At 49.3% G+C, this 25,418-nt stretch overlaps 1 protein-coding gene across 8 annotated transcripts in view; it reads left to right on the forward strand.

Moving 5' to 3' along the window:
* The window catches only part of TPST2 (tyrosylprotein sulfotransferase 2), a 50,372-nt gene extending 30,111 nt beyond the window's left edge, over positions 1-20,261 (forward strand). For 4 of the 8 annotated variants that reach the window (XM_036908936.2, XM_036908934.2, XM_057491578.1 and 1 more), the window contains 6 exons: positions 4,240-4,359; positions 9,287-10,180; positions 12,900-13,098; positions 15,702-15,752; positions 18,164-18,212; positions 19,761-20,261. In XM_036908936.2, coding sequence (XP_036764831.1) covers positions 4,256-4,359; positions 9,287-10,180; positions 12,900-13,098; positions 15,702-15,752; positions 18,164-18,205 — 1,290 coding nt within the window. In that variant the 5' untranslated portion in view covers positions 4,240-4,255 and the 3' untranslated portion in view covers positions 18,206-18,212; positions 19,761-20,261. The remainder of the gene's footprint in view (positions 1-4,239; positions 4,360-9,286; positions 10,181-12,899; positions 13,099-15,701; positions 15,753-18,163; positions 18,213-19,760) is intronic. The other 4 variants (XM_036908939.2, XM_036908940.2, XM_036908937.2 and 1 more) reach the window with 1 other exon arrangement.
* The last annotated feature ends 5,157 nt before the right edge of the window (positions 20,262-25,418 follow it).

Below are 25,418 nucleotides of genomic sequence, written 5' to 3' on the forward strand. Positions count from 1 at the left end.
GGGAGACGGGCCAGGAGTCCAAGGCGGTCACTCTCCTGAGCAGTGGTGACCTCAGACAAATTGCTTCCCCATCTATGTATTGGTCAGGGTAGGAATTTGGAGGGTTTCTGGCATCCCACAGAACTAGGTTCTAATTCAGGCTCAGCTTGTTACAATCTATGTGACCTCGGGCTAAGCGCTTCCCTTTCTGAGCCTCAGCTTCCTCCTCTGTAAAACAGGACTGATAACACTGCCTGCCCACCCCCCCAGGGTCATCACTATTAGAGGCAGAATAGACATTAAAGGGCCAGGCACACACAAGTCTGTCTCCTTAAGTCTTTACTTGGCTTTACTAGACCAGATGTCAAACAATACTGTGTCCCTCTTTTTTTAAAAAAGTGAACTATTTGTTTTCCCAAGTTGTGTATTTTTCTCTCACCCACCAAAGGCTGGACACCTGTGTCTTCCCATTGGCCGTCTGAGAGGCGGCCTAGAACCAAAATACACACCAGTTTCTGCTGTGGCTTACTGCATTTGCATTTTGGGGGTTTGATCAATTTCGGAGGGCGGGGAAGGCACAAGGGCTGCCGGGACTGTGTGTTCACCCTCTGTTCTAGGGCGTTGGCGGCCCGCGGGCCCATCTAGCTCCGCACCTGATGCTGTGAGTAGTCTGCACTGGCACACAGGCATTTGGAGCTCCTTTCACGTTATAAAGGCAAAGCGGAGCAGCTGCAACAGAGACTGTCTGGCCCACAGGGCCAACACTGTTGGCTGTCCAGCCTCAGCAGGCCGCGCGATCCTTGTGAGTGTGTGTTCCTTCCGTCTTCATCCGTGTGCTGTGATGACGGGGATCGCGGCGTTCGATGCTCACGCTTGTGCATATGGGCTCCGTGCTGAGCTCGATGGCCTCATGTAGGTCCTCAGGGCTTCCTGCTCTGGCGGTGTTCCTGTTTCTCAGATGAGAACACTGAGGCCCTGAGGGCCACCCCAGACTGACCCAGGACCCCTAGCCTCAGAGCGCAAGAGCTGGGATGTGACCCTCGGCCTCATCACCTCTCACCCCCAGTGCCTAAGAGCGCTGACCGGGGCCTCCAAGGATGAGGTGGGACAGCTGTGAGGGCCTGCTTTCATCTTTTTAGTTAAAAAAATGCAAAGCGAATCAGGAAAGACAGATTCTGGATGTGGGAGCACGCGCCTTGGAGAGGGCGGGCGGGGGCCTGGGGGGCAGGAGGACTTGGGTTTTCCCCCTGGCTCCCTCATCTCCCAGCTGTGTGGCGTTGGGCAGGTGATTCCACCTCTGAGCCCAGTACACTGACGGTTAATAAGAGAGAGTCACATGGGGTCATGGGGGGAGAGGGGTGTGGTGAGGACAAACCTCAGTGATGTATGTCAAACTCGTGTCTCAGTACCTGGTGTATAGTAAGTGCTCACTAAGTGAGAGCTAGTGTTTTTAAGGCCGCGTGCCAGCCTGCCTTCTCTTCTTCCTTCTTGAACCACTCCAAGGGCTTCTTATGCTTATGCCTCGGCCAGAACCTTGGAATTACTTATTTTCTCCTTCCTCTTGCCCGGTTGGGGCCTGGCAGGCTTTTCTTGGCTGGCTTCCCTCTGGAGCCAGTCGGAGGTCTCTGTTCCCCAGGGGGACAGAGAGCTCCAGTCCCCCCAACTCTGCACAGGAGTGTTGGGCTGGGGGTGATGAGGTCAGCGGGGCCCGCTGGGGTAGGTGGTAGCCATGGCGATGGAACGTGTCCGAGCTGGTTCCCATGGGGGGAGCTTGCAGGGTGCATGGCTGAGCTCAGGTTGGAGGGCACGGGGCACCTCTCCAAGGCCACTGTGTGAGTGCAGTGACCTGCCTCCTTAGCTGGCGTCCCCCTCCCCTGTCTTGGGAACCTCTTGATCTGCTGAGCTTGGAGAAATCGTGCTGGGTTAGAAAGTTCTGATGAGTCTGACACTTCGGGGCATGGGCCCCCTCCCACTGTGGGCGTTTCCCTCCCAGGGTTTAGCGCAGGTGTCATAGTCACACCTGCTGGTTTCCTTGCTCCCCACTGGCACGGCAGCTCTACCAGGGCAGGGGCCTTTGCTGCTCCTGGTGTGTTCCAACATCTTGATCAGTGCCTGGCACGTAGTAGGTGTTCATTTGTGGAATGAATGAATCTGGTAATCTAAAGGGATCTTAAAGACTGAGCAGTCCTCTCTCCTCCCCTCCCTTCCTGGGGTCATTCAGGGCAGTTTTTGGGTTGGTGGAAAGAGGCAGGAACATTACCTTGCTGCTGTCCCCATGTTAAGAGCCTAGTGACGTGATGCCAAGGATGGTGTCCTGGGGACAGAGCCAGATGTAGAACTGGCTTTTCCTCTTAGTAGTTGTCGGACTTCTACAAATCTAATTCTCAGAGCTTCAACTCTCCTCACCTATCAGATGGAGATAGAAACACCCACCTTACCAGGTTCTGCTGAAGATGAAATCAGAAAACGAAAGCCAGTGTGCAAATAGCACTGGGCCCGTGCCAGGTGCTGTGCCAGTACGTCCTAGCTTACACCGCCTGGCGCTCCTAGGAATGCCCAGGTGCCACATGTGAGCCTCCTGTGAGGTGGTGTTATCACCCCCATTCTGCAGAGGAGGAAACTGAGGTTCAGAGAGGTTAAGTGACTTAACCAAGGTCAAACAGCTAGTAGCCGAGAGAGCTGGGATTTCAGCCCAGTCAGTCTGGCCTCTTACTCTGCCTGGCATATCATTCAAAAACTATTATTTTATTACATAGAGAAGATAATGACACCATGAAAGTATGTTTTTAGGAGAAAAAAAAATTATAACCTACCACCTGAACCCTACCCCTGGTGCCATTTTCAGTGTGTTTCTTTTTTGTCTTTTTTCTTACCTGTGGTTTGTGTTTGCTGGTTGATTCCATTGACTTGGGGGCTTTGCTTTTTGGCCTACTTGTGCTCACCTTGCACCCACACAGGCCTTTGTTACCCATAAATTGGAGAACCAGGGTGCACCCCCCACCACCACCACCACTGAGCTGTTGTGAGGATCAAACAAGGGAGAGCAGAGAATACCCTTGTTCTGGTGTTAAGTACAGAGTGGTGCTTAATAAATGCTGGTGTCTCTCCTGCCAGAAAAGAAGGGCTCGTTGACCCACTCCCCATGCCTCCCATTTGTTTGAGAAGTCAGCACTGTCCTGTAGAGCTTTCTGCAAATGATAGGAATGTTGTAAAGCAGGGGTGCACAAACTTTTCCTATGCATGTCCAAATAGTAGATGCTTGAGGCATGTAAAGTTTTTCTTGTTCTCCTTTTTCACCCCTTCCTTCCCCCATCTTGTCCTCCTCTTCCTCTTAAAAAAAAATGTAAAAACCTTTCTTAGGTCAAGGACTGAGGGCTGGATTTGGCCTGAGGGCCATGCTTTGTAGGACCCCTTCTAGATTGTCCCATCTGCACTGTCCATGACCAGCTGCCATTTGGCTGCTGGGCAATAGAAATATGGCCAGTGTGAACAAGGGGCTGAATTTCAAATTAAATTTAAATACTGATGAGTGGCTAGTTGGACATGCCACGTGGATATGCAGCTGTAAGTGACTGAAGGCTCTGACAGCCCTGTCCTGTAGCCCCGCCACCCTGCAAGGGCCCGAGGGCCGTGGGAGCCGCCCAGCTGGCAGACCTCTTGAGCTCTCGGGCATTTCAAAAGCCTGAGGGCAACTGGGTGAGCCATCTCGCCTCCAGAAGAGCTTCAAGTGCCCTAATTGTGTTATTTGTTCCAAGTAGCAGGAGAGCCAGTCCTGTGTACTCTGTAGCTTGGAGGCAGGGCAGGGGGCTGGTTGCTGTGGTTACGCCTGGGTGCCCTTCTGCATCTGGGTTTAGATGTACTACTAATCGGGCTGGGATTTCAGAGACAGGAAAAAAACTATGGAGGCAAGAAGTGACACAAATATAATAATAGCCGGGATTTTCTGTTATCTTGTTGAAAGCTCCCAACAACCCATTTCACAGGCCGAGGCTCGGGGCGTGACAATCTGTGTAGGCAGGGAGCCGTCCAGCTCCAGAGCCGCATTCTGAACCACCCCTGCCTCCTGGGGTGGGACCAAGAGGAGGGAGGTTGGGGTGCAGACTCACAGTGTGTGAGCCTGTGAGGTGCTTTCCCCTGTTGGGCCTCGATGGTCCCATCTGTAAGATGGGGGAAGGTGAGAATTGGAGGAAAAATCCTCTTCACTGGAAAGAGTAAGAATACAGCATGCGAGTACGTCAGGATCCTCTTTTTCCACATTAGCCGGGCTGCATGCCAGATGCCATTGTGTTCATGGCCTTGTTGCCGGCACGCAAGGCTTAAGAGCTGGGCATCCGAGTCTCACAGATCTGGATGGCGATCCTGGTTCCATCTGTTCCCCAGGTCAGTTGCTCTTCCTCTTGGTGTCTTTTTCTCATCTGTAAAACTGGGATCGTGATGGTTTCTTCATGAGGGGATTAACACAAGGCACTCACATGGTAGGAATTTGGTCAGTGTTAAGTGGCAGTGGCAGGGGGCCAGCTCTAGGGACACTGTTTATTGTAGGCTAGGTACATGGTGCCCTTTGCAGCTGACAGCACACGGCTTGTTCACCCGTACCCAGCGTCCCGGGTCATGGTTAGTGGTACAGTGGTGATGCTTGTCTTATTGTTATATTTACTTGTCCTGAAGTCAAGGTCCCTGGGCCGAGAGGAAGGGAGAAGAAGCCTGGTTGGCTGAGACCCAGGGGCGGCTCCTTCGGCAGCAGTGCCCTAGCTTAGATTCTCAGCTTCTCCGCCCCTGCCTGACAAGGGAGCCAGTATAACCTGTAGGGCCAGTTCAGACCCCAGCCATTACATCTTGAGCTGGGGTGGCCCTCCCACACTGCAGCTCGTCCCCCAGAATACTTCCCCCCGCTAACTGCTGCTGGATGCCCCTGGGGAGTCCGACACCCGCCTCTGCCCCTCTGAGAGGGCCCAGCCACTCTCCACAGCTCCCGCCCGGTCCCTCTCCCTGGGGCTTCCCCCAGTGCAGCATCTCGTCTGCCTCTGCAGGGGTCAGCCAGCAAACAGCCTTGGCAAGCAGCCATGAGGGCAGAGTGTATCCAGGGGAGGTAAGAGCATCCAGATGGCTCCCCACAGTCCCAGCTCCTCCAGAGGGCCTCGTCACGGCCACCTCTGGTCCCCTGGCCTCTGTTATCAGGCGGCCAAGCAAACTCCTCCGGCCGGCGTTCTCCTGTCTGAGAAATCTGGTACTAGACCAAGCTGGACCTCAGTCACAGGAAGAGAGCAGGCCTCTGCTCCTCTTCTCTTAGGAGGATGATGCTCCTGCTGATAGGAGAAGGCTGGGTTTCAGAGGCGTCAGGGGACTTGTCCAGGGTCACTGAGCGTCACTGAGCGGATTCAGTGCATGGCCAGAATCCAGACCCTCTGCATCCGTCTTGCCAGTGCGAGTGTTTTTGGTGAGCTTATTCAGCACATTACACAAAAGTTCCCTGGACCTCATAATAACTCCCTGAGAAAGGTTATTATTATCTGCCTTTTCTGGAGTAAAAAAAATAAAAGCTCAGATAAATGGAAGTCCCTTGTCCTGGTCACCAGCTGGCAAGGAGCAGAGGCAGGATTTGAACCCAGGGCTGCGGAATGCCAAGTCTGAGGCTCTCACCTACCATCATCCTTGCCAGGTTGCCAGGACAGCTCCCTTGACAGGGTCCACAGGAGTGTCAGGGGTAGAGGGCTGGGCCCTCTGGCCCCTCCTGCAGTGGGGTCCCTGGCTCTGCATGGCCAGGAAGCTGCCTTTTGCTTTGTGAATTCCCGGCTGATTTCTCTTGCCAAGTCACCCTGCTCTTCTCAAGCCATCCTCCAGGACTTTGCTGTCTTCTGCTCATGTCTGACCTGCCTGAGCGGAGCTGTTTTCTTTTGGTGGAAGACATGAGCCTCTCACTGGGTCCTGTCCAGGGGCATTGAGCAGCTTGGCCTCAGTCTGGGCCAGTCCAGGTCTGCCACTCTGTGTGACCTCAGGCTAGTTGCTTCTTCTCTCTGAGCTACTGAGGGCAAGGCATCCCTACCCTTGGGTGGTGGAGAGGATCCTATAAGCTGATGCATGGGAAAAGCTTTAATCAGAACAAGTGCTCAATAAATGTAAAAACACAAAATTCAGGTGTTCCATTTTAAAATGCTACAGGCAAATGAATAATCAGAGTTATTATTGATAATTCTGAATTGATAACATTTTCCTTCTTTTTCTTATCAACTCTTCCAGGCCTTTCCCCCTGGTATTTAGTGTCCAGATCACCCCAAACATAAGCTTGAGAGGACACACAAAGACACCCAGTAGTGTGCCCACTGCACCTTTCTTTTCTGGAAACAGCCTTCCCAAATTATCACCTTTCTTTATTTCACTGCATATCCCACTGCTCTCTGTTCCCCAAAAGCTCCGATCTCTCCCTGCTAGGAAGAAAGGGTAATGGTGCTAATTCAAACTAAAGTGTGATTGACTGTCCCCAGAAGCATTGAACTGAAATAATACTAATCAGCAGAATTCTAGTCTCGGGTCTCATAAGAGAATGTCAGTGGGTGCTTGAACGAACTAGACAGGTCCTTGGAGGGATTTCTGAGTGGCACTATGTCCTATCCTGCCAGCCTCCTCCCTCAAAGTGCCCCAGAATTCAATTTTCCAATCCAAACCCTGGATTCAGGGCACAGATGAAACCCCAACATTATCAGCAAATTGTGTTGGGCGTACTTTCTGGGCAGAGGGTCCCCAGCTATTTTCCAATGCCCAGAGAGGCCAGTGACTCCAGGATGAGACTCATCTCAGCTTGTTTGGTCCTTCTAGAACAGCCTTTGAGGTCAGTGGACCCACCCCTCTGTGCAGCCGAGGGAAACTGTGGTTTACGTGGAGGAAGTGACTCTCCCAAAGCCACACAGCCAGGAAATGCCAGGGCCTCTCAGCAGTTTCAACCCCAGGCCTGAGCCTGTGTGTTCCCTCAGCTTTGATGTTTATTTTTCACTCGCTCTGGCCTGAGGGGCCCCAGGCAGCCCAGGCCCTTGTGGGTGGATTGGGGAAGCTGCAAGCCGAGTCTTTCAGTGGTTTGGGCCGCACCTCATGTCCAACAAGGAATACCATCTCCCCACTCCCTTCCCTATAGACCCTGTACCACCCACCCAGCAGCAGGCAGCTCCCAGTCAGGCATTTGCACAGCTTTTCCCTTTGCCCAGGAACACCCTTCTCTCCTCTCCCTGGCTGTTCAGAACTCTCCCTGCCCACTGTTCAGAACTTAGCATGAGGGCTGCCTCTTGCAGAAAGCCCTCCCTCACCTACTCAGGTAGAACCTGGCTCTCACTTGCAGCTGGGAGCCCATGTGTGACTCAAGGCTGAAATTAGGTCTCTTGTTCCTTAGCCCAACTCCTGGCACACAATAGGTACTCATGAAATGTTGGAATAAATGAATAACTAATGATTGTGGTAGGAAGGGCTAGTATTCTTTCCGATGCTCCCTATGCACCAGGTCTGTTTTTAAGTTCATGATAGCCCTTTGAGGTTGAGTCTTAGGCCCACTTTACAGATGAGGCTCAGAGAAATGAAGTTTGCTACCCAAGCTCACCTGCCACACACGAAGTGACAGAGCTGCGATTTGAACCCAGGTCTTCCTGACTTCTTGAGTGCCCAGAGACTTCAAGCCCTCACTTTGATTGTGGAAAGAGGTGGATGAGGAAAGGAAGGCTCAGAAGTGCAGGAGGAGCAAAAGGTAGAGAAGCACTGGCGTGGGCGGAGGCTGGCTGAGTGTCCAGCCTCTGAGGCTGCCCCTGCTGTATTGGGCCTCAGTTGCAAAGTTGAGGGACCTGGAGGACCAACTGGGGAGGAACGGAGGCTTGTCATTTGAGGGGACTGGCGAGGAGGGTGGCCGGGCAGGGTGGGAAGAATCACCATTGAAAGCTGATCTTCTTCAGCAATGCCTGGCAAGGGTGAGGCGGGTAGGTTCAGGGTCATAATTCATGACTTAAGTCATCCCCTCCTGTTCCCATGTCACCCCACAGCCCTGGCATCTATGAGTCCCCCCAGAAGCCTCCCCACCTCCATTCTCACCCCTGCAGGCCCTTTGAGGAAGTCCAGCTCCTTCCCCTGTCCCGTGAGGACCTGAGCTGGGCCCTCCCTCCCCTCCTGCCCCAGCAGCCTCCTCTCAGGTTCTTGAGTACCCCACATCCCCTTCCATCTTCTGCACTCTCTGTTCTCTCTGTCTTCAGCACCCTTCCCACACAGGTTTCCATGGCCTCCTCATCCAGCTCTCTGCTTGGATGTCAACTCTGAGAAGCCCTCCCTGACCTCCCTTTTCTGCCCCTGCTTGATCCCTCTTACTATGTCTGGCTTACTTCTTTGCAAACTGTTATCACACTCTGGCCATAGCATGTGTACCATCTCATCCCCTGCTAGGATATAAGCTCCTTGAGGCCAGAGGGCTGGCTGGCTGGTCCACTCTCCTGGCCCCAGCACTTAGCACCGTGCCTGGCACCTTTGTGCTTAATAGGCATTTGCTGAAGGAAGACTGAGTAAATGGAGAGGGATTTGGAAGAAGCCCAGAATGGGATATTCTGTGCCTTCTCCTTCCTGAGAAGCGTTCCCTGCTGAGCCAGTGTGGTCATTCAGAGCAGACACTGGAGCCGGCTGGCCTGCGTCTAATCTTGGACTCTGGCTTGGCCGCTTCCCAGCCAGGGCCTGTAAGCACCCTCTCCATGCCCGAGTTCCCTCCTGTGTCTTTACAGTGACAGTTTCATAGCACTTAATGCTGTGCTGGCCCTGCTCGTTCAGCCAAGGCATATTCCACAGGTAAGTATCGAGCACCAACCAGATGCCAGGCTCTGTGCCAGGAGCTGGGGAGACAGCAGGGAGCAAAACAGGCAAAAACCCTGTCCTTGAGTAAAGGATGTACTACTGGAAGCTGACATTCTAGTGCATTATTATTTTCCACATTTTGATAGTCTATTTAAAAAAATTATGACTCTTTCCATTTATCAGTGAGGAAACAGGCACTGAGCGGTTGAAACATGGGACAAGCCCCCATGCTCGGAATGGCAAGAGGGATTTGAACCCAGGCATTTGGGCTCCAGCATCCCTGGGGGTGGTGATGATATACACCCCTTGGGTTATTGGGGGGGTCTCACAAGTTAAGGGAAGCATGCAGCACAGGCCAAGCACACAGCCTGTGCTCATGAAAAGCATGCCTTAGTGGTGAACGTCAGTGTCCTGACGTCTGCTGTCACTGGGGTCTGCATGGTAAGGGGCTGGCACCATGCTGGCCTCCCTGACCACGTGTGCCCCTCTTTCTCCACAGATGTGACCCCGCTGCCCTGTTGCTGAAGCAGGCCCCCCACCCCAGGCCCAGCATGCGCCTGTCGGTGCGGAGGGTGCTGCTGGCAGCCAGCTGTGCTCTGGCCCTGGTGTTGGCCTTCCAGCTGGGGCAGCAGGTGCTGGAGTGCCGTGCAGTGCTGGAGGGCCCGCGGAGTCCCCGGCGGGCCATGCGGCCAGAGCAGGAGGAGCTGGTGATGGTGGGCACGGACCACGTGGAGTACCGATATGGCAAGGCCATGCCACTCATCTTTGTGGGTGGCGTACCCCGCAGCGGCACCACCCTGATGCGCGCCATGCTGGACGCCCACCCCGAGGTGCGTTGTGGCGAGGAGACGCGCATCATCCCCCGCGTGCTGGCCATGCGCCAGGCTTGGTCCAAGTCTGGCAGGGAGAAGGTGCGACTGGATGAGGCAGGCGTGACCGATGAGGTGCTGGACGCCGCCATGCAGGCCTTCATCCTGGAGGTGATCGCCAAGCACGGTGAGCCGGCCCGCGTGCTCTGCAACAAGGACCCCTTCACGCTCAAGTCCTCCGTCTATCTGTCGCGCCTGTTCCCCAACTCCAAGTTCCTGCTGATGGTGAGGGATGGTCGTGCCTCCGTGCACTCCATGATCACCCGCAAGGTCACCATCGCCGGCTTCGACCTCAGCAGCTACCGTGACTGCCTCACCAAGTGGAACAAGGCCATAGAGGTTATGTATGCGCAGTGCATGGAGGTGGGCAAGGACAAATGCCTGCCCGTGTACTACGAGCAGCTGGTGCTGCACCCCAGACGCTCCCTGAAGTTCATCCTTGACTTCCTCGGCATTGCCTGGAGCGATGCCGTCCTGCACCACGAGGACCTCATTGGCAAGCCTGGGGGCGTCTCCCTGTCCAAGTGAGTGAGTGGAGCCCTCTATGCTGCGCCCAGACTCCTGGTCCAGGAGTCAGAGGCACTAGATGGGAAGAGCAGCATTGCTGTTCTGAGCTGTGTGGCCTTGGGCAAATCACTATGCTTCTCTGAACCTCAGCTTCATTTTCCAAAAAAGTTGGGCAATCCGCCTCTCTTTTTTGAGGCAGTCAACAAATTGTGAATATGTGTTGTGGTTAGGTGTTGTGGGTAAATGTTAAGTTAAAAACACAGAATCTGGAACCAGGCTGTCTGGGTTCAAATCCCAGCTCTGCCACTTCCTAGCTGTGTGACCTTGAGTGAGTGACTCAACCTCTCTGTGCTTCCATTTCTTCACTGGTACCCTGAAGGTATAATCTGTGTACCTCCTAGATAACCTGTGGGCATCAAATAGGTTAATACATGTTAGGTGCTATTCTTACTGTTAGTGTTGATACTGTTTTTATTGGCTTGCTCATTATTCTCACCATCATTACCATCTCATGAGGGCCTGCTAGGTGGTAAGCACTGAGTTAAGCCCCTAACAAACATTACTCTGTTAATCCCCACAGCAACCTGAGGACATAGAACTGCTCTTATCTCCATTTTACAGGTGAAGAAACTGAATTTCAGAAAGAGGAAGTTACTGGGCTAAGGCCACACAGCTAGCAAAGTATGGTGTCGGGATTTGAACCCGGGTCTGTTGGACTCCAGAGCATGTGCTCTCAAGCTCTCCACATCCAAGCCCCCTTCTCCTCCCCTCCATCTGTGCCCTGCTCTCTGTCTTCCACCTTCGGGAAGGCCATGCTCTCCTGAGACCTGGAGCACCCACACACTGTAGGATTAGAGCATGCCATCTCCATGCCTCCATCCTGATCAGGCCCGAGCATCCCTGAGCACCCAGGGAAAGGACAGTCTTTCCCGGGACAACTCGTCCTCCTCCTTCCTTTCATGGCTGGACCCTGCCAGGCTCCATCTCTAAGCGCTCGTGAGCCCTGAGCAGAGCTGAGGACCGAGAGCAGCTCTCTCCTGGCAGTGAAGTGCCGTGTGCCAGGCACCCTAGCCAGTTAGTGCTGGAGCTGCGATTTTAAAAACTATGACAAAAAGTCAGATGACCAAAGAAATACATCTTCATTGTAGGAAATTAAGACCATTTCTTTGGGAAAGGAAAAACAACCCATAATCCCACCACCCAGATGTTCATACATGACCTGCTTGTCTTTTGTCAGGAAAAATTGATAAAACCAGAGTCCTGCTGAACAAGTGTGTTTCTCTGTAATCTTCTCTCTCACTTTGGGTGTGGGACCACTTGCCTGTGGCCCCCTCCACTGTGACATGATTTTGAATGACTGTAATGTTCCACTTTGTGGGTTACTGTATTTGGTTTAACATCTCCTATTTTTGGACACTTGGGTTACCTCTAGTTTCGTTGATTCACATCAACCATTGCTGCCGCTGGTGTTCCGGGAGGTCTCTATGTTGCTTCTGTCCCATGAGGTCTTGGAGATGCAGGGATGTGGCAAAGGCCATGCACATATTTGAGATTTTTGACACATTGGCTAGCGTTGAGATTTAAATCTGGGTCTGCAGACTCCAAATCCATGCTCTTCCCACCATTTCACACCCTTTTCCCCTACCCAGTTTTCCTGTCTCTTGGACCTGCCTTCCTATGGCTACATCTTAGTTTTTGTACTTCTTCCTCAGGTTCTCTCTTAGTTGGGATGGAAACATCTAGAAATAGGTCCTCAATCCTGGGAGTTCCCCATCCTCCATCCTCCATCCTCCAAGGCCCTTGAACTGTAATTGGGAGATCAGATGGGTTGGGAAGCCTGTTACAGGAGAGAGGAAGGAAGCACATATAAGAAGATGGCCTTGTTCCATTGTAATAGCACAAAGTTGAAAACAACCTAAATGTCCATCTTCAGGGGAATGGAAAAGAATAAGGAATGGGAGAATGCTACACAGCTGCAAAACAAACAGACAAACAAACAAGGTGTTGGGTGAAAAAAGAAAGGTACAAACCAATACCTATAGCATCCAAAACTGCAAATAAAACAATAGGTTTTCTGTGTGTGTTTGTAAGAGAGAGCGCTAACACTGAGCCCTTCCAGTGTACCATTTACTCTTCTATTATTGACTCCTTAATTCCCCAGAAAAGCTCCGTGAAGTAGGTACTATTACTGTTCCCGCTGATAGATGAGGAAACTGAGGCTCAGAGAGGTGAAGCAACTCTTCCAAGGCCACACAGTCAGTGCTGACATAGCCAGCCCTTGAGCCCAGGCAGTCTGGCTCCAAGTCTGCTCAGACTACTTAAACCACAGGAAACAGATCGAAAGGGCAACTGGGTCCCTGCAGGGGGCTGATAACGACAGGGACTCTTACATTACCATTAGTGTTTTATAATTATTTCTCAAGAACAAAATATCCACCTTACTCATGTAAAGAAAAAGTTAGTTTTAAAAGTCTGGGATGTCAAGGAAGCAGAATTTAAGCACCAGCCATGTGCCCTGCCTGATACTTTCTTCCAACTTCCTACCACATGCTCTTATTCTGTTGTACAGAGTGGCTATGATGAGGCCAAGTGACTTGCCCACAGTCTCACAGTTGAGAAGGGCCCAGCTGGCCCAGGGCCAGGTACCCCCAGCCTTTTTAGCTGCCCAGAGTGACTGAGCAGGGGGCTGCTGTATGCATCTGCCTGTGCCCCATCCAGCCTCTCCTTTCTCCCCAGGATTGAGCGATCCACAGACCAGGTCATCAAGCCTGTGAACCTGGAAGCGCTGTCCAAGTGGACTGGCCACATCCCTGGGGACGTGGTGAGGGACATGGCCCAGATTGCCCCCATGCTGGCTCGGCTGGGCTATGACCCCTATGCAAACCCCCCCAACTACGGCAACCCTGACCCCATCGTTATCAACAACACACACCGGGTGAGTACACGTGCCCACGTGGAGACGTGCTGTCAGGCTTCAGCTGCCTGAGAAAACATTGAGTTTCTCGAGTCCTAAGTGGCTCGTTTGTTGCTGTATTATGGACATGGTGAATCATATGACTGCTTGTATTTCCAGTTTTGCTTGGGCCACAAGGAAGCTCAAACCAGCTGGTAGCCTGTCTCACATACTGTAGCATCTAACAGCAGGCCCAATTGTGTACTAATTCTATCCTATTTCTCTACTCTTATTTACCGTTTCCCCCATTTCCCTAGTTGTTTGTCTGTTTATAAAGTTTATAAAGACTTACGGTCTTCATTGTAACTGGGTATAAATAAACCATTTATGTACCTTCATTGCTCTTTAATGATTTCTCAGAAAATGTGACCTTAGGGCAGTTTAAATTACTTCTTGATTAAGATGGTCAAGGGAAATGACTCTGACAAGATGCTCTTGAAGTGTTAAAGGAGGCTGATCCTGGGCAAGAAAACAGGTAACACGTTCACGGTCTGTCTTACATGTTGCTGTCCCAGCTTCTGTTTTATTTGGGTGCTGTGTTCTGACTTCCTTAGAGGTACTCCGTGAAAACACCTGAGTGTGGGCTGCAGGCCTGAGGAGGAGCCTTCCTGGCCCTTACGTCATTAAGACCCGGAGTCTTAATTTAAGCTAAGCTCAGCATTTCCAAATACATGCTGACTGTAGAAAGTAAACAGCTCGCACTGAGTCACAAAGGGAGAAAGCCATTCCTCTCTCAATTCTCTTCTCAGTTCTTCAGTTGAAAGACTCCATATGGTGCAAACAAGTCTTTAACACCTCTCTGATGCTTGCAAGCTCCCTTTTTAACAGAGTATACTGAACTTTGGGGGCTCTGCTCTTGTAATTGCAGTGTGAGCCCATCTGTGGGTGTCATTACTTCCTCTTCCCCTTGACATCATCTTGCAAACATCTATTTGTGGAAATAGAGACCCAGTGAAGATACCCAGACTGCATTGATAGTGTGGGTATTGCAAATACCCTGGATGTGGTTTGCTTTTATTATTTTATTACTTTAATTATAAATATCATTACTGCTTATTCATTTTAATTTTTATTACTTAATAATATTGTTCTTTAAATGGCTTATGCATTTCATACACTTTTCTGCACATAGGCTGGATTTCATGGTAGAAAATTAATTACGTACATTAAAAATAAGGAGCAGCTGGTAATGATCTTGAAATCCAGTCCTCAGGCGCTTCTCAGAGGTGGTGGCTGGGCCAGGATGAAAACAGCCAGTGGCAGCTGGCTCTCCTTACCCTGTGTTCTCAGCTAGGGACCCAGCAGCAGCTCCTCTAAAGTCTCTTTAAAAAGTGGATGCCCCTGGCTTGCTCCAGACTCTGGGGTCAGAAGCTCCTGGAGTTAGATCTGACCTGTGTGCTGTGTACAAAATTTAAAAACACTGATGAGCATGGTGATTAAGGTCAACTCTTTGGAGCACTATCATTTGTTTAAAATGGAAGACGTCTCAAGTTTTCTTCCAAAGAGATTTACTCCCTGGGGGCCCCACACGTCTTGACAAGTGCCAGACATTTCTTTGATCGTTACAGTAATTTTGCTGTTACTGCAAAGGAAGTACTCTCCATGAAAGCCATGTATGTGTGCATGTTTGCGTGTGTGCTGTAGGCACTGTTTGTTCCCATAGTGGATCCTGGGTGCAGTCAACTCAGTAGCTGCAGGGACCCAGTGCTAATGAAATTGTCTCTTCCGGCACTGCAGTTACAGACTGCATGCTAATCCTGGTGGCCCCTGAAATGTAACTAGTGAAAGCTGACTAGTCCAAATTGAGAGGTGCTGTGCATGGGAATTAAATGCTGGATTTGAAGTCCTAGAACTAAAAAAAAAAGTAAAATTTCTCAATCATTTTCATGTTGGTTACAAGTTGAAGTATTAATATTGTAGATCTATCAAGTTAAATTAAAGATGGCACTAGAATTAATTTCACCTGATTTCACTGCTTTTATATTGTGGTTACTAGAAAATTTTATGTAGTTGGTTCACATTATATTCTGCTAGACAGTACTGGACTGTACGGTGCCTTCTGTATCAAGAGATGGAAACTTTGCCTGGAATTTTCTGGTTCCCACCTCAGGGCCATTGCCCTAGTTGTGTCCTCTACCTGGAACGCTTTCCTGCAGAGCGTAACCTGACTGGTTTTCCTTGTCCTTGAGGTTGCAGATTGAAGGTCACCTGTCTCAGGAGGCCAACCACTCAAAAGAGGCTCTACCCCTCCCCACCCCACCCCCTCACTCCTGATCACATCCTCTTTTTTCTTTCTTGGCTCTGCTTCCCATGGTTTGATGTGTTCTCATTTCTTTCTGTTTATTATTACTTGTGGATTGTCTGGCTCTCCCTCTAGAATGCTTCAGGAGAACAGGCATTTTAATTGTCTGGCTAATATTGTACCCCCAGAGCTTAGAATAATGTCTAGAATAAGAGGAGCTCAATGTGTGTTGGATGGATGGATGACTGGATGGGTGGGTGGGAGGGTGGATGTGGAGGTGATGGACTAAATTTTATTCTCTGATCATTTCCATGATAGCAATATTTCTTTTTCTCTTTCATAGGTCTTGAAAGGAGACTATAAAACACCAGCCAATCTAAAAGGATATTTTCAGGTTAGAAACCCCAAAGGGGAATGCTGAATTCTCTCTGTCCGGCTATTTTGACCTCTAGCTTGAAGCCCTCTGCCCTTGAACCCTTCTCTTCCCTAACGTGGCAGAGAGTTTAGTTTCCCCATCAGAACACTGGGCGGGGCAGGAGGTAGGGGGTGTGGAGCCTGCGGCTCCCTGTGTGCCTCACCCAGTGGGGGCCACATCTCAGCAGCCCTTCTGCCTGATCCCCTTCCCCACCTTGTCTCCTGGCCTGACAGCACTTGGAGGGACTCGTGGGGACTCCCAGTCTAGCCTTCTGTCTCTAGCCTGAAATTTAGTTTTACTGAAAGTGGCAGTCCCCGAACACGACACGATGCAAAATTTTCATCAGTCTGGCAAAAAAAAAAGAGGAACATGAGGGTCCATATGAACATAGACATCCATATATGTTCCTGTCTCCCCACGGCTGTGCCTCCCATGTGCGGTCATGTCCAGAACTGTCCCCTTGACCGACATTATAGCCACCCTTCCTTTTGGTGACAGAGTGGTTCCTTTTTATAAATGAAGTGGTGGTGCTAAGTGAGTACTTGCTGTTGGTGTGTGTGTTTTATTTAATGTGGCAAGTAAAGGGTAGGCCACCCCATGCCAACCCACAGTGTCATGATCAGATTCATGAAGTCTCCTTGCTGGACCCCACAGCTTTTGCACACATCTTAGTTCTTTGGGAGGAGGGATGTCCCCACCCTCTTAGTGGGGGCCAGAGACCCGTCTTCTTGGCACTGTGAAAAAGTGTTGCCAGAATTAGCACTAACTGATTATTTGTTTTAACCAAGATGATACAACAAAAAAACAAACAGAAGTGGGGGCAGGGAATCAGCCACAATCCCAAACTCTTCTTTCTTGCCCATGGTGTTTTTTTGCCCACCTGAATATACATTTTTGCATTCCTTACAATTCCATCCTGTAAGCTGCCTTGTTTGGCTTTCTTAATGTTTTCTTCTGCCTTTTTGGGTTTCACTGTGTCCATTTTAGATAGCTACACAGTATTCTCTGGAATGCTCCACTGTGGGACCAGTCACTTAACTGTTTCCCTAAGATTGTTCCTGGTTTTTGCAACATCGCAAGTGATGTCATGTGCACATCATCCTGATTTTGCCTCCCTTCTGTGGGTGAGACGTTGGAGGCTCTATTAAATCATTCCTTTAGAATAATTTTTAAGGAGTGGGATCAGTGGGTGGAAGGCTCCAGATCTTTTTAAGACTCTTGATCTAAAACAGTTGGACCAGTTTGCACTGCCGTGAAGTGAATGGCATATTCAAGACATCTAGTGGGGCTGGGACTCTTTTTGCTCTGTTAGGAGCAAAATATGAAGGAATATCATATGTTGAATAATTCAGTATATTTCTAATGCGGACTCCAGGTGTGCATCCGACCTTGCAGGTTAAGGGCTCAGTCCCACAAGGCTGCCCACTTGAGGTGCCAGCCACAATGTAGTACCCAGGCTCCCCACATTTCTGCCCAACTAAGTAAATATTTGGGGGTTCCCACAGCTCCCCTTTCAGGTTTAATAATTCCCTAGAACAACTCACAGGCCTCAGGAAAACACTTTACTTCCTAGATTACCATTTTATTACAAAGGCTAATAACTCAGAAAGAGCCAAATGGAGGAGATGCGTGAAGGCATGGTGTGGGGGAAAGGGCACCATGCTTCCATGCCCTTGCTGGGTGTCCATCCTCCAACCCCTCTATGTGTTCACCGACCTGGAAGCTCTCTGAACCCATCATGTCGGGCTTTGGTGGCAGTGGCATGAAGTAGGCAAGATTGGTGAAATCACTGGCCATTACTTATTAACTCCATCTCCCCGGCGGTCAGGGGATGGGGCTGACATTTCCAACCCTTGAATCAGACTTTGGTCTTTCTGGCAACCATCCCCCGTCCTGAAGCTTTGTAGGGACCCCTTGCCATCAGCCGTCTCATCAGCATATAAAAGATGCTCCGTTATCACTAGGGAGGTGCCAAGGGATTTAGGCAGGTGCTGCCTGATTGCCAGGCACCCAGGACAGAGTTCAGATGTTTACATTCCATTAGATTATAGTTTAAAGGCCATCCCCTTGCGGTGGCCTCTCCTTTCCTCCCTATCTGGAGCAGTCCCTATACCCATCACTCATGTCAGCCCACTGTACTGCCCGGAGGTGACATTATCCTGCATATGTGTCTGTGTAATAGGTCCTCTCCCCATTAAAATGTAGGCTGCGTGAGAACAGGAGGTCATGTTTACAGCATCCCCAGACCCTTGGCACGTAGTAGGTGTGCAGTAAATATTTCAGGAGGGGGTGTGTGCCGGATTCAGTGCTGCTGTGGGTGAACCTCAGGGAGCAGGACCCTGGCACCCACAGCTGGCTGTGACCCCTTCCTCTGTGTTGTCTTCCTCCAGGTGAACCAGAACAGCACCTCTTCCCACTTAGGAAGCTCATGATTTCCAGGTAGGTGTGCGGACTTGCAGGGGGCAGATCCCATCATTTTGGAGCCCAGGAGCCACTTTTTCACAAAGCTTGTCCTTCCAGAGCCTCCCTGGGAAGGAGTGTCCACCAAGGTGGGCTGACCCAGCCCCATCCGAGGTTTCTATGGTGACAGGCTGGGGGAGCTATTTACCCACACAAGGCTTAGTCTCCTAGCTTTGGATGGGGGCTGGGGGCTGGGCTCAAGGCTGAACCTACCAGAAAAAGGTTTGTCTGATCCTGGGCAGGGGCATGGAGGGCCCGTGTGATGGATGGGGATTCTAGACACATTCTTGCAGATTATGCTGCCTGCCAGTCCAGCATCTATCAACAGTAGCAGGTTGGCCCAAAGCGGTTAAAGTTCTAATAATAGCCGAGCAATTCTAGTCTAAGAATAACTCCAGGGCCTTGGGCCAGGTACTCCTCCTGTTACTCACTTAACCCTCAGCATCCCTGCAAGGCAGGTAACACAATTGTCCCATTTTAAAGAGAAAACCAAAGCCCAGAGAAGGACTTTGATTTGCTCAAGGCCACCCAGCCATCAAATGGCAGAATTCCCCACTGAAGTCTTCTCCCCCAGAATTTGCTTTTAAAGAAAGATTTTAAGTTCATGCTTATCAATCCATATTTTGCTAAGGGGGAGGGAAAAAGAGTTCTGCACTTGGGAAGTCACAGACTGAAGCACCCACTTCAGCTTGGACTTCTCTCAGCCTCCATTTTCCCACATCTGGAGAATGGGGACTCATCAGTGTCTACCCTACCGCAAAGGGCGGTCATGGTCAGCGAGCTGGCCCAGGTGGGAGCACTTGGAGACTGTAAAGCGCTGGGCCCTTGCTGTGGATGTGGCTTGCTTCCTAGGTCACTTCGCTGAACCTCGAGAGGTCAGACCCAGCTTGCATGGATGGTTACTTTTCCTACTTTTAGATGGCAAAGGAGCTTCTAGCCTGGAGTCTGTTTGATCTTATTTTCAAATAATCAGCATATTTTTTTGTATTTCTTTAAATCTACTTTGCACTAACCTGCAAGGCTGGAGACCCTCAGTCCCTGTCGTTATCAGGCCGTGCTAAGATCCAGGACTGCTGCTGAATTCCAAAGAAAAGAAGCCTCCCGTGGACAGCAGTCTTTCTCCATGTTTCCATCCAACCCTTTTTCCCTCCTTCTCCGAAGATTCATGAGTAGAATCTTGAGCCTTCTCCTTGATAGTCCTCACTTTACTGTTTAAGTGAGACCCTTACAGGGTGCTTTACTGATCTCTGCTGTAGCATTGGCCTTGGACAAATGCTGATCCTCCCCATAGCTCTGAAAATTCATTGGTATTTATCACATGATCATCACCATTTCCTTTTCATAAATACGGGAAGTGGATCTTTGAGGTCAGGTGAATGGTTGCAGGTTGGGATGGGGATGTTATAGAAAACTTCACCTGCTTCTAGGAATGCATGAAGATCCCCCGTTCTACTGTCACATGTACTACGTGAAAGGTCCATTTCACAACTGTTCCTCTGGGTCTCACACACTTCTCTCCCCTTTCAGATCTCTGCAAATGGCTTTGTCACCAAGAGAAGAAACTTTGCATTCGAGTGGAAATCGGACCTCTAATCCAAGCATATTGCTTGCCGTTAATCACCAAAACAGGACTGCTAACGAGCAATGAATTTGCCTATGTGTGCAAAAGCTGAATCACTGAACACCGACCTTGAAACGCTCTATCTTTGGACGCTCAGGGGTAGAGATCAAAGAGTGGAAGTATTCCAGCTTTTGAAATTTTAGGTATTTTGTATTTTTTCCCTTCAAGAACTTTTTTTAAAGAAGTGGATTTGCCATTTTCCTTTATTTGCAGGACTGCCTTGGTGGCTTTGTTTGCTAGGACAAGGCCCACTGTTTGTGCCTCTCCTGATGACCCTTACTTTTGAATTCAAAGAATCTATTTAAGAATTTAATATATGAGGCTTTCTTTGATTCTTCCTCAGTTCTATTCCAGTTTCACAGCAAAAAATACATATATATTATTTGAATAAAGTGAACAGGGACTCATTTGTCTGTGCCTTACTTTATAGACTGAATAGATGTTACTTTTCCATACTGAATTCTGTCCGGTAGATTGATGACAGCAAAGACTGAAGAATAGGTCCATGCAGGGTACAGCTGAGATCCAGTGTCAGGGGTCCCCAAAGCCACTCTCAGGTCTCAAAGAATGCACAGAACTCAGAACCTGTTAGACTCACGGGTTAAGGTTTATTACAGTTAAAAGATAACACGTTCAAATCAGCAAAGGAAAAAGGTGGATTGGCTGCGTCCAGGAGAGAGCAGGCTCAAGCTTCCAATTACCCTTTTCCCCTCAGCAGTCAACAGCACACACATGGAGCACTGCCAGCCAGGATCACCTGAGCCTTGGTGTCCAGCATTTCTTACTGAGCATTGGTCATATAGGCATGGAGCAACCATGTGACTGCCTTAGTTACTCAGTCTTCAGCCCCTCCAGAGGTCAGATGATACAGTGACCCCCAGACCGCCACCATAAATCATGGTCAGCATAGACAGTCTGGTCTGGTGTGGCCTAGGGTCCCTGGGATACAGAGATACTCTTATTAAATAGGATAATCCAGGGGCTTAGCAGTCATCTCCCAGAAGCTGGTCAAGATCCAGTCCTTAGGCATACGCAGGGTTTGAACACTCCAGGTCTGCTGAGTTAAATTAACCCTTTCCTGTACAGCCGCCAAATACTGAGGGACCAGCTGAGCCCAGAACAGTTTTGCATCTTTAAGGGTTAAGGCGTTTTCCATACTCCCCGTTGCCTGACATCTCATGATAATAGTCAGGCTTTGGGAGGCAGTAACTCATAGTGGTTTGGGGCATAGATTTTTGGAGTCAGGCCAACTTACTGGGCCATGTGGCTTGAGCCTTTGTTTCTCCATCTGTTAAGTAGGGAAGTTAAAATGCCATGGGTTCATTGAGGGGCTGATGGGTAGTGTGGGCACAGTGCCTGGTAATCTGATGAGCCTACAGTGTGAGGCAGCTCTTGTCTCTCCTGGCTTGAGACTTCAGTGGGTTGGAGTTAGGAACACAGGAAGTTCATGGTCACCACTCACTGGGTAGCAGACATCAGGCCCATTCACTGTTCCACTCATCTATTGCTGTTAACATGTTGCAAGGGGCCAGAAGCAGCAGAACTGCAGGTCACTTAAGGGATACACCTGGAAATGGCACCGTGTCACTTCCACACAGTTTGTCAGAGTGGTCATGGGACCTCCCACATTCAAGGGAGTAGAGAAGCAGACCCCTCTTCCAGGTGGTCAAGCTGCAAGGGCACAATGCAGAAGCACATGTGCGTGAGAAGCTCAGCCATCTTTGGAAAATACCATCAGCCACAATCATCATAAAAACCAATTTATCAGCCCTACGTGCAAGTCATTAAATAACACAGGAATTCATCAAGTTATGAAATTTCTCTCTGGGAAATGCCGATGTCAACAGAACAATGAGGCTACAAAATAAAAACATTCCTTTACTACATAAATTACAGTGATTCCAGGCCCCCAAAAGGCTAAGGCCCCAGGCTTCTTGGACACGTTCCCCCACCGCCAGCTCAGGACCAGGGCCTGTTCTTCCCGCTGATGGAGCTACTCCAGGTACCCCCAACCCCCAAATCTGGTTCTAGAACCAGAAGGACATCTCTTACCCCCGACCCCATTCTCTCTCTTAAAAGAACACTTTTCAGGAAAATTAACAATCAGAATCCCTTCCTGCAGCTGACAGCCCTCCACCCACCAGGGTGTGATCTGGGCCCAGGGGTCCTGCTCCACCTGAAGTTCTTTGACAAGTCTGGATTATTCTATCTAACCCTGTTTCCAAGGTAACAGCTGCTGCTTTAAATGGGCTGTTGACTTACTTTCAAAATAATTCTAGTTGCAGAAGTAGCAACGTCCTGTGTACCCTTTGTGCACTTGCCCTCAGCGTTGACATCTGCAGCTGAAGTGCGACACCAAAATCAGGACACTGACATTTGTCCAACCCTGTTATGTGGACTACTGACCTCATTCACTTCGTACCATTTTGTGCACATATGCGTGTGTGTGTGTTCAGGGTTTTATTTCCTTCTTTCACTGGCAGAACCTTCCAGGTGTCCTGCCCCACCACTCCGACACACACGCACACAATGTCACATGTAGAAGCCCAGTCTATAACATAAAAATAACTGTTTTGATGAGAAGGCCAGCCCTGCCCCATGCTCCAGCTACTTCTCCTTGAAACACTTTGTCATCATCAAGGTGTGGCACTTATTTGCCTGGTGATCTGATTCAAGTTGGTCTGACCAGACTATAAGCTATGTGAGTGCAGGAAGCACTATTTTTAATCGCTCACCATTTATCCCCCATCAGGCCTAGCAAGATCATGGGCTGTGGGCAGGCAGCTCCCCAGGTGGCCTGGAGGATCCTACCTCCTGGTGTTCACACCCCTTCTGTGTGCCGTCCCTTTCCACCCTAAATAGCTAGGGTTTCAGATTAACACAAGATAGATGGTTAAACTGGAATTTCAGATAAAATGGTCAATGGTTTTTTAGCATTATAGAGTATTTCATAGGACATATGTATAGATACTAATACTATACTTGATACTCATTGTTTACCTGGAATCCAAATTTAACTGGGCACCCCCTATTTTTATTTGCCAACCTAAATAGGACTGGCTATGCAACCAAAAAAGATACTAGGGAAATGAGTGTGTGACTTCTAAGACTTGATCGTAGCAGATGTTGGCTTTGGCTTTGTTCTCACTTGGTTCACTCATGCTGGGGGAGGCTGGTCACTGTCATGAGAACACTCAGCAGCCCTCTGTAGAGGTTCTCATGGCAAGGAACTGAGACCTCCTGCCAACAACCAGCCCCAGGCTGCCGGCCATGGGAGTGAATCAACTAGGAAGCTGGCTCATCCAGTTCTAAGCAAGCCTGCAGTCCCAGCTGACATCTTGACTGCAACCCCAAGTGGGATCTCCAGTCAGAACCAACCATCTAAGCCACTCTTGGGTTTCTACCTGAAGAAATTGTGTGAGATCATGTTCATTTTTGTTTTAAACCACTACATTGGGAGGTAACATATTTGCAATAGAAAATACCCAAGAACACATTAAATATTTGTTAATGAGTGACTCAGTGCATGAATGAATGAATGATACACCCTGCAGTTCCTCATTTCACCTGTGGACTTGTGAGGCTATTTGCTTTACAGATAATGCCTCAGACCTGGGGAACCTTCTGTCCCAGCTTTCTGTATGAGGATAGAGCGCTCACAAATTCTTGAAAGATAAGCAGGGTAGAAACCATCTGCTAGAAACATTTATAGGGAAACCAAATTTGCTAATCTCAGCTGCTCTGGATTTTCAATTCTGCCAAGTTCAGGACATGATATGTATTTTTGTGACAAGATTTAAAATAAGAATAAGCCATGTGCAACTGTATAATGTTGCTGTCCTAGAAAAGGTACTTTTGCTAGACTTTAAATATATCAGCTTTGAAATGCCACTTACAGATTGTTTCTATGGTACCAACCTATTTAAAGTTGAAATGGAGCAAGGATTTTTCCCTAACTCTTTGAAGGCACTATAGAAACTTCTGTATGGCACAGGCTGCATAGAGGGTGATTAGGAGTGTGGACTCAGGTGAAAATAGAAATTATCTCAAAAGGTTGAGAGTCTAAGAGATGATATATGCAGAGGGTTTGCCTTTGTGACCCTGAAAAGACAGGAATCACTCCAAATATTAGTTCAAATAAGTTGAGAAACATGTATGGGTGCTCCATGCATGGCAGAGTAGAGAAGGCACTGGCCTAGGGGTCCAAACTCTTTGGTTCCAGGGCTGGCTCTGTCCTTTAACTCGCTGTGTAGCCTCAGACATGACCCTTGTGGCATGAGTCATCTTTTTGTCTTAGAAGCTCTCCACCTGCCCTTCTCCTCTGCTAAAACCTCTTTTTAGTTTCTTTCCTGAGTACATACTATGCATGTGGCAGAGTGACACTGAATGTCACTGAACATACAGAGACCATTAAATCACAGTCCCCACTCCAAAGAATCTAGCATTTAATTGGGTTCATGTAGGTTATCCTTTACTTACTAACAACCACAGACCCATGTCATTTGACTCCAAGTCCAGTGCTCTTTTTATAAGAAATTTTGTTATATAACATGATTTGAATGTCAATAGAATAAGACAGTGGATCAGAGCTGGGGGCCATTGCAAGAGTTTTGAGAAAGCACATGTTAAGCACTATTTAACTCATCTTTGTATACTCTTAACAATTGTCTCTTGGATCTTTTCATCATAGGCAAAAGTTAACAGCTAACACTTCCTAAGCACCTAGTTTACCAGGTACAGTTGTAACTGTTTATGTATTTTCTCTTTGGGTCCTCAACCATTCTGTAGAAGCAAGAACACATGCTTAGGGAGATACAACGACTTGCCCAAGGCCCACAGCTGGTAAGAGGCAGAGTTGAGACTGAAAGTCCAGAGCCTGTGTGCCTATACACAGCCCCTGAGGGATTCCCGGCAGGCCGGCGCCTGTTCTGTTCATTTTTAACCCTTGAGCCTAGCACAGTGGGCACATAGTACAATTTTATTAGATCAGTGAATGAATTACTTTGTTTACCAACCTGTTAGAAAGGAAGAGAATGGAAAGATTTCCTGGTGGGAATACTTGGGAACTGTTGAGTTGTCCATTCATTCCTTCACGCCCTCAAACTCTTGTCTAAGACAGCTGCTCTGTGCCCACGTTGTCATTATACTGAAGGACCCCAAAGATACAGGAGACAGTTCTGACCTTCATTATTTCCACCTGAATACCTGTCCTGGCCCGGCTACTTGTCTCACACCACTCCTCACAACTATGCTATGAGCTAGTCCTACGTATATCCCCATTTTACAGATTTAGTGTCTCTGGCTGACAAAGAATTCTCCTTAGGTCAAAGCAGCTCGGTGACACCCACTCCAGGCATTGCAGGCTGGCTTGCGCAGCATACAGGCCGCTCTGGCCCGGAAATCATCTCCGGTACCCATTAAACCTGCTTCACTTTTCTAGTATTTCAGCTCCGCCCTCCTAGAGCCAAAGCCGCTCTAGCAGCTCTAGCCAAAGCCGTGGCTGCCTTGGCAATCAATACACTTCCGCTATCGGTAAACGTCATTTCCGGCGCGCCGCTTCGCGA

Source organism: Manis pentadactyla, chromosome 14 (assembly GCF_030020395.1).
Source record: "Manis pentadactyla isolate mManPen7 chromosome 14, mManPen7.hap1, whole genome shotgun sequence".
Lineage (NCBI taxonomy): Eukaryota > Metazoa > Chordata > Mammalia > Pholidota > Manidae > Manis > Manis pentadactyla.